Source organism: Sinohyriopsis cumingii, chromosome 18 (assembly GCF_028554795.1).
Source record: "Sinohyriopsis cumingii isolate HCF-2022 chromosome 18, ASM2855479v2, whole genome shotgun sequence".
Taxonomy (NCBI): Eukaryota; Metazoa; Mollusca; class Bivalvia; order Unionida; family Unionidae; genus Sinohyriopsis; species Sinohyriopsis cumingii.
In genome coordinates, this window is record NC_142978.1 from 33,113,610 (window position 1) to 33,125,863 (window position 12,254).

The window sequence follows — 12,254 nt, forward strand, 5'->3', positions numbered from 1 at the left end:
CAATACATTGTAGAACTGGATATAGACAGCTGTTTGCAGGTGGATAGTACAGGATTTAGTCAGCTGAAAAATCTAACGCAGCTCCAGAGACTGAACTTGTACCGCACCTACATTGATACCATGTCTCTTACAGCTATTATCAGGTTTGTAATATACCACAATTCCATATAAACCATGTCTTGTACAACTAATATTAGGTTTGTAATATACAATAGGAAGTCTGCTTCAAAGCAAAATGATACCATTTTCATTTCTGATTTGAATGTGAACTTTCTAATGGACTTTATAACTAATTGGGATATATGGATGCTTTTTTCTCAGTAAAATTCATACTACTATTTAAATGTATCAGTATTTTAGTGGAAGAAAGGAAGGTGTTATTTTAGTATTTTTCCATGTTTATAAAAAAAGCTTTTTTTAATTATGGCTTCATTCAGATATTCCATCATTGCTTATCAGAAGGTCCTGATATGTTTCTAATACTATCTAATGATGAGGTTTTGAATATTATTGTTGTTATTATTGTTGTTGTTGTTGTTATTATTATTATTTGTTATTATTATTATTATTATTATTATTTAAATATTTGCCACCTCACAGGTCATGCCCCGATCTGCAACATCTTAACCTTGGGTCATGCATTTGTTTACACTTCATGGATGATATTGCTGATGAATTGGGGAAGAACTGCAGGTACTGTAATCATGTAATTTATTATATCCTTTAATTTTTCCTACACAGCCAACCCATATAAAGCATAAGTATTTTTTTGTATGCACATTTTTGCACAGATAAATGTTTTATTGTTGACAACATCTTTTTTTTGCTGAACTGAATTCTATTGTAAGAGCAGGATGTTTGAGAAATAAAAAAAATATACGAATATTGTATAACAAGGTAGGAAAGAAAATAATGTTTGACAATTTTATGCTTATTTGGAAATTTTTCTTGAAGATCAATAGCTAAATAATAACCATCACATAGAGTGAAAACCTTTAAAGAGGATATTCAAGTAATGGCAAAAGTTTCCTTTGTAGGCAGGTGTACTTTATTTACAGGGTTAGTACTCTTTGTATTTTGTACGGCTAGTATGGTGATGATGATGAGTGTTGCATTAATAGGCTTCATTCTCAAGAAATTGTGAATAAAGATCCAGTACTGACAATGCCAAAATCTAGTAGCATTGAAACTAAAAGGCATGATAAGTTAAAAGTTAAAGACGAGTCATATTGAAAATGTTGCACTAACAAGGACTTAAAGTATTAATCGTAGTCATCAACAGATAATTTTAAGATTACAGTTGCGTAAACAATTTATTGCAGTTAGGCTCTGATTGAAGCATGATTGTATGTTATGAAATCAGTAATAAGCTAATTGATGATGTAATGAGATCAGGTGGAAACTGTCCACTAAGTTGTTAACTCTCAGACTGTGCTAGACTTTACAAATCTCTGTACATTTTGTAGTACCCAGTATAGAGATCCAAGGGAGGCAAATCAATGATATGTTAGGTTACAATGTCTGTTACATTCAATTTGTTGACAAGAAAACCATGAATGCTGTTCACATTAGACAGGTGACTGTTATATGACATTTATACAAGTTTTTAATTGGAGTGACAGAATTGTCCTTTAGAATAGGTGTCCACTATCTGGAGGTTTGTACCAAGGCAGCTTATATAGTATTTTCAGTATTATGTATATTTAACTTAATTGCTTCAGGAATTTTAGCCTTTTTGTACATTTAAATTATTAGCTGTTTATCTTTCCAGTCAAATTAACATAATGCATGCCAGCATTCTTCCTTAAGAATCAAATTTGAATGAAGCATTGACATATTCACAGCTGTACATGCATTCCATTTAGTAAATTCTAATACAAATCATAATGAAATAGTCTCCATTTATTCACATAAATATTCATTAGAAATAGTAGGTGATGATTCTGTAAACATGAGTATTGCATTATGAGTTCTCACTGATCAGTTGATTTCACTTGCTACATGCAGTAACTCTGTCATCCACTAGAGGGCACTTGTTCAGAACATTGGTTTGGCTAGAGCAGATGGGGACTACAATATCCATGTCATTATTATCCATATTTGAACTTTGCATAATTTGGTAGCCATGGGTTTACAATAAAAATTTGTATGTAATATTTATTATTCCTTACTCACATGTGTTTTCTAATGCAGTTATGTATACCTATATTGTGTACTTAATTTTCTCAGTGATTGAGGGTTGTGAATTGAGTTTGTCCACCTGACTTTTGTCATGATTGAAAGTGGTAAACAAAATATTTAGTAAAATTTTAGTTCAAGGCCTAACTTTGTTTATAAGCTGGAATGTTCTGGAACCAAACTTGTTTACAATTTGATCATATTTTCCATTAGAAATTACATCTAGGGAATTCCAGAACATTCTTTTGCATACTAGGTCTAGTTAAATATATATATAAATAGAGACTTAGTGAACAAATTAATTCATTTCTGTTTCATATCAGTCTTTGGGAATATGTGATCAGAGTTTGTGGCTCTGTTTAGATATAATCCATGAGGGATTCATTAGAATTACTAAAATGCTGACTGGGTGAATTAACAAATTATTTTGGGACTATAGTGAATTCATTCAAAGACACTGTGTATTATACAGTTGGTACACCAGGACATTAAAGACTAATGGAATTCATTTGGAACCTTGTATATTTTTGGACTTCTGATAGGACATTGAGGATTATTTTTGACTTAATTCACAATACTTTGTCTTTGGAATTTTCACTTTGTATTCTAAGGAAATAAATTGTTGAATTTAACTTAAAATGTTGGTTTCACTTCTTTTTGTTAATATTTTAAGACCTACAGTGGTAACACAGCACATGTAGAAGCAAATTCAGGCAATATACTATGACTCTGTTATGCTTTTAGAACAATTGCATTGGATGTGCTGAATTTTTACAATCATGTAGATGTTTTGAAGTTTATATAAATGTATTACAATTACATTGGATGTATGTGAGTTGAATAATGACAATCATGTAGATGGTTTGTAGTCACAATTACATATGATGTACATGAATTTAATATTGACTATCATGTAGATGGTTTGGAGTCACAATACATTGAATGCACAAGAATTTAATTTTGACTATTATGTAGATGGTTTGGAGTCACAATACATCGGATGCATGTGAGTTGAATAATGACAATCATGTAGATGGTTTGGAGTCACAATACATTGGATGCACATGAATTTAATATTTGACTATCATGTAGATGGTTTGGAGTCACAATTACATTGGATGTACATGAATTTAATATTTGACTATCATGTAGATGGTTTGGAGTCACAATACATTGGATGCACATGAATTTAATATTTGACTATCATATAGATGGTTTGGAGTCACAATACATTGGATGTACATGAATTTAATATTTGACTATCATGTAGATGGTTTGGAGTCACATTTACATTGGATGTACATGAATTTAATATTTGATTATCATGTAGATGGTTTGGAGTCACAATACATTGGATGTACATGAATTTAATATTTGACTATCATGTAGATGGTTTGGAGTCACATTTACATTGGATGTACATGAATTTAATATTTGATTATCATGTAGATGGTTTGGAGTCACATTTACATTGGATGTACATGAATTTAATATTTGATTATCATGTAGATGGTTTGGAGTCACAATACATTGGCTGTACATGAATTTAATATTTGACTATCATGTAGATGGTTTGGAGTCACATTTACATTGGATGTACATGAATTTAATATTTGACTATCATGTAGATGGTTTGGAGTCACAATACATTGGCTGTACATGAATTTAATATTTGACTATCATGTAGATGGTTTGGAGTCACATTTACATTGGATGTACATGAATTTAATATTTGATTATCATGTAGATGGTTTGGAGTCACAATACATTGGATGTACATGATTTTAATATTTGACTATCATGTAGATGGTTTGGAGTCACATTTACATTGGATGTACATGAATTTAATATTTGACTATCATGTAGATGGTTTGGAGTCACATTTACATTGGATGCACATGAATTTAATATTTGACTATCATGTAGATGGTTTGGAGTCACATTTACATTGGATACACATGAATTTAATATTTGATTATCATGTAGATGGTTTGGAGTCACATTTACATTAGATACACCTGAATTTAATATTTGATTATCATGTAGATGGTTTGGAGTCACAATACATTGGATGTACATGAATTTAATATTTGATTATCATGTAGATGGTTTAGAGTCACATTTACATTGGATGTACATGAATTAAATATTTGACTATCATGTAGATGGTTTGGAGTCACAATACATTGGATGTACATGAATTTAATATTTGACTATCATGTAGATGGTTTGGAGTCACATTTACATTGGATGTACATGAATTTAATATTTGACTATCATGTAGATGGTTTGGAGTCACATTTACATTGGATACATGTGAGTTTAATAATGACTATCATGTAGATGGTTTGGAGTCTATAAAGATACATCAATGTTAATCAAAAGATTTTCACCAAATCTAATGACAAATCACGGAATGTAGCTGTTATTCATGGGTAAGACAAAGGTGGAATATACTTATGGTCTATCATGATGCTCAACATTTAGACCTGTCTCTCTTTGTGAAGCTATACCTACTTATTTTTAGATGTATGTATTCATAGTGAAATATATCACATTGCAATTATTTGTAAAGATTTCATTGGATTATCAATTAATGCAGTTATTTGTAAAGATTTAATTGGATTATCAATTAATGCAGTTATTTTTAAAGATTTCTTTGGATTATTAATGCATGATACCCAAGTGCTAAACATCACTATCAAATATCACACTCCAGATATAGTAGCGATATGACTGAAAAATCGTTAAAGCTATGTTAAAAATCCCCAAAACACACACACACACACATATGCACTTATTTTCAGATATTATCGAGATATGAGTTGAAGTGTCTGGAATGCTTCCATTTCATTACAACTATTGCCATCGTCAGAGTTAAGTCTTTTCCTTACTGATTTCAGGAAGTTGAAGTCACTTGAACTGTGGAGAAGTAGGTCCATATCTCATGAAGGACTTTTGCGCATTTATACCAGTTGTCGAGATTTAGAAGAAATAGACCTGGGATGGTGGTATGTCACTTCTTTCATATGTTAGACTGACTACATATAAAGTCAAAGCTAACCATATGTAAAGTCAAGCCTGATCATGTTATGTCAGCCTGACAATATACACAGTAAAGTCAAACTGACAAGATGTAAAGTCATACTGACCACAAATAAAAGTCTGGCTGACCACTTACAAAGCCATGGCTGACAACATGTAAAGTCAGACTGACCACAAGGAAAATCTGTCTGACCACTTATGAAGTCAGACTGACCACAAGGAAAGTCCGTCTGACCACTTATGAAGTCAGACTGACCACAAGGAAAGTCCGTACGACCCTTATGAAGTCATGGCTGACCACGTGTTAAGTCTGGCTGACCACTTATAAAGTCAAACTGACAACATGTAAAGTCAGACTGACCACAAGTATAGTCTGGCTGACCACTTATAAAGTCATGGCTGACCACATGTAAAGATGTTTCCTCAAAATACAGATTCTTTGTCATTGTTGCAAATATGCAAGTTAATAATACTGAAGTGCAGATGTTTTCTTGCTCATAATTATTTCACAAATAACTTCTTTTCAGGAATTTTTCATATTTTTGGGGGCCAAATTTTGCCCTCATTCTCAGTCCAGATTGTGCATATCTAAGCAAAATATAAAAATAGTTAATAAAAAATCTGTATTTTAAGTGCAAATAGAAATTTTTTATGCAATCTATTGTATGACATTTCTTAGTAATTACTTTATGACAATTCAATCCACTTTATGACAGTGCATACTCACTGTTTTGCTGCATTAAAATTTGCTGTGATTAGCTCGCTAATGCATGTGCAGTCTCAGTTTTGATTACATGCTTATTTCAATAAATCCATTGGTTCTTGACCCCACTTTTGGAAGTGGTAGGAAATCCATACTTTTGGGTTGCAGCTTTAATAGCTTGTTCATTGTTTTAAAAAAAAGTAAAAACCGAGGAATGAATTACAGCAAATACAAAATATAATGGATAAAAGTTGATTACTTGTATTATTTTTACCACTTTGCCCGCTTCTTTGAATCCTAGAATTCATGCTTTTTTAAACTACAGGCAATTAAAATGATCATTTGCAAAATCTGTGTAGTCACCAAGCAAAGTTAAGTCCAAATATGCTGTAAACTGTTCCCCTGAGAAATATTAACCCGACTGTGGGATAAATAGGTAGGATTTAGAAAATTGTCCCCATCATTATATTGATATCATATAAATCTGATAGGCCTCTAAAATGTGTAAATCCATTATAACACATCTGCAGATATAATACTTTTGGATTTGTTGAATGTCAGATCTGTGACAGTATGATGCACAGTATTGTGTAGAAATGCTGATGACACTCAGACATCTTTCTGTGTTAGAAATGTTGATGCCACTCAAACATTTTTCTGTGTTAGAAATGTTGATGCCACTCAGACATCCTTCTGTGTTAGAAATGTTGATGACACTCAGACATCTTTCTGTCTTAGAAATGTTGATGCCACTCAGACATCTTTCTGTGTTAGAAATGTTGATGCCACTCAGACATCTTTCTGTGTTAGAAATGTTGATGCCATTCAGATATCTTTCTGTGTTAGAAATGTTGATGCCACTCAGACATCTTTCTGTGTTAAAAATGTTGATGCTATCTTTCTGTGTTAGAAATGTTGATGCCATTCAGACATCTGTGTCAGAAATGTTGATGCCACTCAGACATCTTTCCTTATAAGTGTGCTATAATGGAGATACTGTCATATGTCTGCATAAGCTGTGTCCAACTACAAGCAACATAGACCCTGATCTGCCATTGCATAATATGCCTGCAGGTCAAGGTCTGTGTGGTTTGTTCCACTAATTTACTCCTAACAGACATCATAGACCCAGATCTGCCATTGCATAATATGTCTGCAGATCAAGGTCTGTGTGGTTTGTTCCACTAATTTACTCCTAACAGACATCATAGACCCAGATCTGCCATTGCATAATATACCTGCAGATCAAGGTCTGTGTGGTTTGTTCCACTAATTTACTCCTAACAGACATCATAGACCCAGATCTGCCATTGCATAATATGCCTGCAGATCAAGGTCTGTGTTTTTTGTTCCACTAATTTACTCCTAACAGACATCATAGACCCAGATCTGCCAGTGCAGTATGCACTGGACAATGTCTCTCAGCAGTTTGCAGTTGGATCTGACTTGTATACAAGTACAGATGGTATTTATTTTGTTTAAGAACTTGAGGATGTTGCTGATTTTATTGCAATGAACATCTGGTTCACTTGCTTTTCTGACCTTTGACCACTTATACTCAGTTTTTAATAGTAAAACAACCATTCACATCATTGTATCCTCACTGCTCCAGTGGCCTAGTGGTTAGAGCATCCACCTTGGTTGCAGGAGGTCGTGGGTTCGATCCCCAGCCAAGTCATACCAAAGACTTATGAAAATGGTCAGCTGATGTCAGGATAATGTGTCTGTGGCATGATGCCCCAGTGCTTGACATCACTATAAACTGCCACACTGCAGACATTGTAGCGACATGACTGAAAAATTGCTAAAGCTACGTTAAAGATCCAAATCACACACACATTGTATCCTTAAATTTGAAATTTATACTCTTTTTTTAATACCCACTCTTTTATGGTTATATTGTGTCCATCAGTGTGTGTCCATTATCCATCTGTGCATCCATGCACTGGTTTATATATCCATTCTTTTGTGGATATATTGTGTCCATCAGTCTGTGTCTAATAACTATCTATGCATCCATTAGTTAGTTCTTATAACCTGTGCACCATCAGTTGGAATATTGAAGAGGATTGGGTAAGATGTTTTTAAAAGATGGGAAGATGAGAACGAATCCTTTTGATCATGAATGCAGCTATGGGTAGGGTGAGGGTTGAGATGTACACATGAACATGAGTTTCAGGATGAAAAAGGAGATGTTTGTGACAACTTTCATCATTAGCTGACAGTTGGTTTTACTGAGTATTTAAATCACGTGTTAAAACTGTATCTCAAAAGTCCTGAAATCTGAAACATCTCAGACATTTTAACCCACACTTGGATAGAACAATCAAGATACACACTCCCATATTATAAAGCCCTTCATTATCATACAGATCTTGTTACGGCAAGTGTGGTCTTAGATCCCATTTATTTTTCAAAATATGTTATCCACTCATAATACTTTTGGAGAACTACTATTTTACTCACCCTCAAAGGGAGCCTCTGCTTAGTGACACCTTAGAAGTAAGGGGATTTAATTCATTATGTGCTGCAGTTGTAGTGATCTGCCATGATTTACATTTTTCTCCAACTACTTCACAGGTAGCACAAGAGACTTTGGTTTCAGTACCTTAATAGTAAACTGATGAAAACTGGCCCTCGGTTTCCCTTGTTGTTATTAGATTTTACTATGAAGACTAAAAATCTGCCTTGCAAGCTTGGACTGAAAAAGTTTTTCACCCACTTCCATCAGAGTTCTCTCGTCCTCTTTCCGTTACATCACCTGCCAGGTCTGCAGTTCCATCATTAGGTGATCATTGTCTCCAGAAGAATCTACTTCAGTTGCTTCCACAATGTGACATGTTACTAAAATTTTGAGACTGCTTACATCATCATTTACATGTTCCAATCGTCCACAGTTGTTTTTTTTCTTGCAAATGTCTTCTGTGTTCTCTAGTTTGGATACCCATGAGTTGATTCGTAACATCATGACTATGGGATCAATATTGCATCTAGTATCAATGGAGATCTTCAATAGGCAAAGCACAGCTTACTTTCTCCCATCTTGAATCTGAACAGAATATGTGGGAGCATGTTTATAAAATGGTCCACTTGACCCAGCCTACTTTGGCCATGGATGTAACTGCAACTATGAACATACAACAGGTGGAATGAGATGCAATGCTCTCTACCTTCACCTTTCTTAAAGACTGTCATTAGCCAAGCTAAACTCACAATTTTCATCATCTAATCTCTTTAATGATCAGGTTCAGTGAATTTGCAACAAACCACCAAGGATGCCTTCTTTCCATCCCTAACAGTCTCAGATTCAGCAGAGAAATTTACATTGCAGTGTTGTTCCTAGAGCATTTGCCACTGGGAAGACCAAATGTACAACCATTCAGAACCACGTTTCTCTCAGAATAATTGGAAGAATCAAAGGGAGGTTGATCATGTTCATCAGTGTTCCACAAGACCTTCCCTATCTCAAATGACGTACACCCATGACCCCTTCTCCCAGATCCAGGAGGGAGAAGGCTCCAGTCTTTCATTGTTGAATGGGGAAGATTTAATAAAACAACATTTTTTGAACCAGATAAATGGTTTACTAGGGACTCAGTATCATGTTCCTTGCACCTCTTAAGCTTTTGCCCAGAGTTCTTTCAGATAAAAGGCAACACTTATCACTTAGTCATCAACCAAGTTGCACTTAGTCAACTCTGTAATGCTGTTGGGTTCAGGATGGAATGCAACAAAAGTTCTTATGCCATTCATTGTGGAGACTGCAATCAGTGTGGACCTGCAAGAGGTGTGACTTCATGTCCCCACTCACAAAGCTTTAGGAAGGTCTGTGATTTGCCTTCAACAGGCTACAAAGCAGCAGGCTAGTTATAGTGTGGAGCAAGACATGATGCTACCCTCATTCTCAGTCTCCTTGTCAACAGGACATCTTTGACCTCATACCCGTTCAAGAACTCGGTCGACTAAATCTGGAATTACTGTAAAAAGAATGCTTACTCGAGAATGAGAATTTAATTCATGCAATGTTAGATTTTTTGTCTGCACGGAACAATCCATCTGCTGGGAAATATCTTTTGCCAGATGAGTTTTGCACAATGCAGCAGCAGACATCTAGGTCCTTGGCCACCTTCTTTAGCTCCCATAAAAATGATATTGAGGTCCAAATGGAAGTCAAACCTTTGACCATTGGACCAACTTTCGCAACCTGCACAATATGAGGTTTAATCTTGAAGCAGAGAAACCACCCTGGATTCACATCGGGGATACCTCTGCAAGTACCTCTGGAAATCACAATTGGTATGGATGCAGAAACATAGGACTTTGCATGCAAGTCTTTATTCCATTTCAGGATGCCATAGGAGTGATGCCTTCTCAGGATCATTATTGGCATATCAACATCTTTGAGTTGAAACCAGTTTGAAAGTATTTCATTGGTGGCTTGAGAATGTACTTGGGAATGGAATTTTTGTTCTGTCTGACAATTCCACTGTGGTGACTTTTATCAAACAGTAAAGTGGAACCAAGCACCCAGACCTCTGTATTCTTGTTTGGATTTTCTAAAGTGGTGTCCTCAACAAGAAATCCACATTTAAGTTTGACATATCCTTTGCTGGCTAATGTATTGTCAGATTCTTTGTCTTCTAAGAAGGAATTAATGGAAATGGAATGGTCTCATCATCCCTCAGTATTCACTAGCTAGATTCTTGGTGGGATCAATTTTTGATGGACCTCTTGGCAACAAGGTGGAATGCCAAAATCCTTATCTTTGTCTTGGATCCACAATGCCTGGAAATCAATGTTCTTTCTGTAGATTGGAATGACCAGATGTATACACTTCTCCAACACCTCAGGTTCGAAGGTGATACAGTAATCAAAAGAATCTGTCTCGTCCTAATTACTCCCCTCAAATGGGAAGTCTTGAACCAACCTCATCAATCTCACAACGGAATTGCCAAGAATCGAGATGTTTCCTCATCTGCATTTAGCAACCACAATGTCAGGTGTTTAATTCCAGCCCAGAGTTACTGAATGTGCACATCTGGATATTATTAAATAACACCTGTAAGAACAAACAGTTCTCACAACAAATGGTGGAGAATCCCTCAAGTGATGTGGCCAGCTGCCTTAGAGGCTTACAGAAGGCAGTGGGGTATATTCTCAGTAGAGTGCACAAGAGCACTTTATATCAATTTTGGCATCCATACCTCAATAGCTAACTTCCTATGGCTTTTTGATGAGAAATAGCAACAATCACAATTAAACCTAGCACTCCACAATCACTGGCACACTGGGTTATCATGGAAGAGAGGATACCAGACAAACCAAAAACCTATTTGGTCTTCTGTTCATCTTGGATTTCACCAGGCCAATGTCAATGACATTGTATCCTTGCTCAAGTGGAATTTATTATGGGTATTTACATGGCTAAAAAAGACACCATTTGAACTGCTCTCAAGGGCTTACTTAGCTCACCTATCATATTAAGTCCTGTCTCCTCACGGATTTGGCAATCAACAGGTAAAATCAGTGGCTGTATATCCTGTTGGTGGACCCATCTACATGCAGTTCTGACAAGATGGATCAGTATCACCCATGAATGCCACTGCTTACTTTGCCAAGAATAGGCTGCTGATTTTAGGGAATCCCATATTGGTAATAATTCCAGTATATTCTGGACACTCAAGGTCATCAGCTGGACCCATGGCAAGCTCTGAAGTGGTAATGAGGAAGACTGAGTCATTGCATCAAGGAAAATCGGACATCTCACTTCAAAAGAGGGGAAGGACGCTGTTTCAACACGGGGAACACCTTCATTCTGAATGAAGTGGGCAATCTGTGTTGCATATTAGACTAAACATACACCAGTGTACTTGCTTGGCATTATTTCCTCACAAAGATAGGGCAGTTGCCATAAATATTGCCTATGAGTGAAACTGTTATTATGCATGCCATGGGATGGAGATCCGAGTACACTTCTCCATCCGTATCAGAGATATTCCATCCTAAAAGGCTAAATTTGATTGGGAGGAACCTTTACCCATGGTGCAAGACGTTACTTTCCTGGTCATTAGACAGCTTCATAAAGATGCAGCTTCATGACTTACACTGGATTTTAGAAGGGAAAATTGTTCCCTTTCAAATCTGTTCCCCGACATTTGGAGTCTGTTTAAGTTATCCAGAAGCTGTCTCACATGCCTTAGGGGGCCAGAGATGGTCTGTTTGGAACAATGGATGTATCTCCCTCCATCTCTCACCTATTATCTTAACCTACCATGATGGGGTAATGTATTTTGAAGAAACCAGTTTTTCTTGTAATATATATATATAT

General features: G+C 35.6%; 1 protein-coding gene across 3 annotated transcripts in view; it reads left to right on the forward strand.

Moving 5' to 3' along the window:
• Positions 1-12,254, forward strand: part of LOC149776342 (F-box/LRR-repeat protein 4-like) — a 72,922-nt gene that overhangs the window by 46,197 nt on the left and 14,471 nt on the right. For all 3 annotated transcript variants that reach the window (XM_089942861.1, XM_089942862.1, XM_089942863.1), the window contains exons 11-13: positions 14-143; positions 601-693; positions 5,082-5,189. In XM_089942861.1, coding sequence (XP_089798987.1) covers positions 14-143; positions 601-693; positions 5,082-5,189 — 331 coding nt within the window. The remainder of the gene's footprint in view (positions 1-13; positions 144-600; positions 694-5,081; positions 5,190-12,254) is intronic.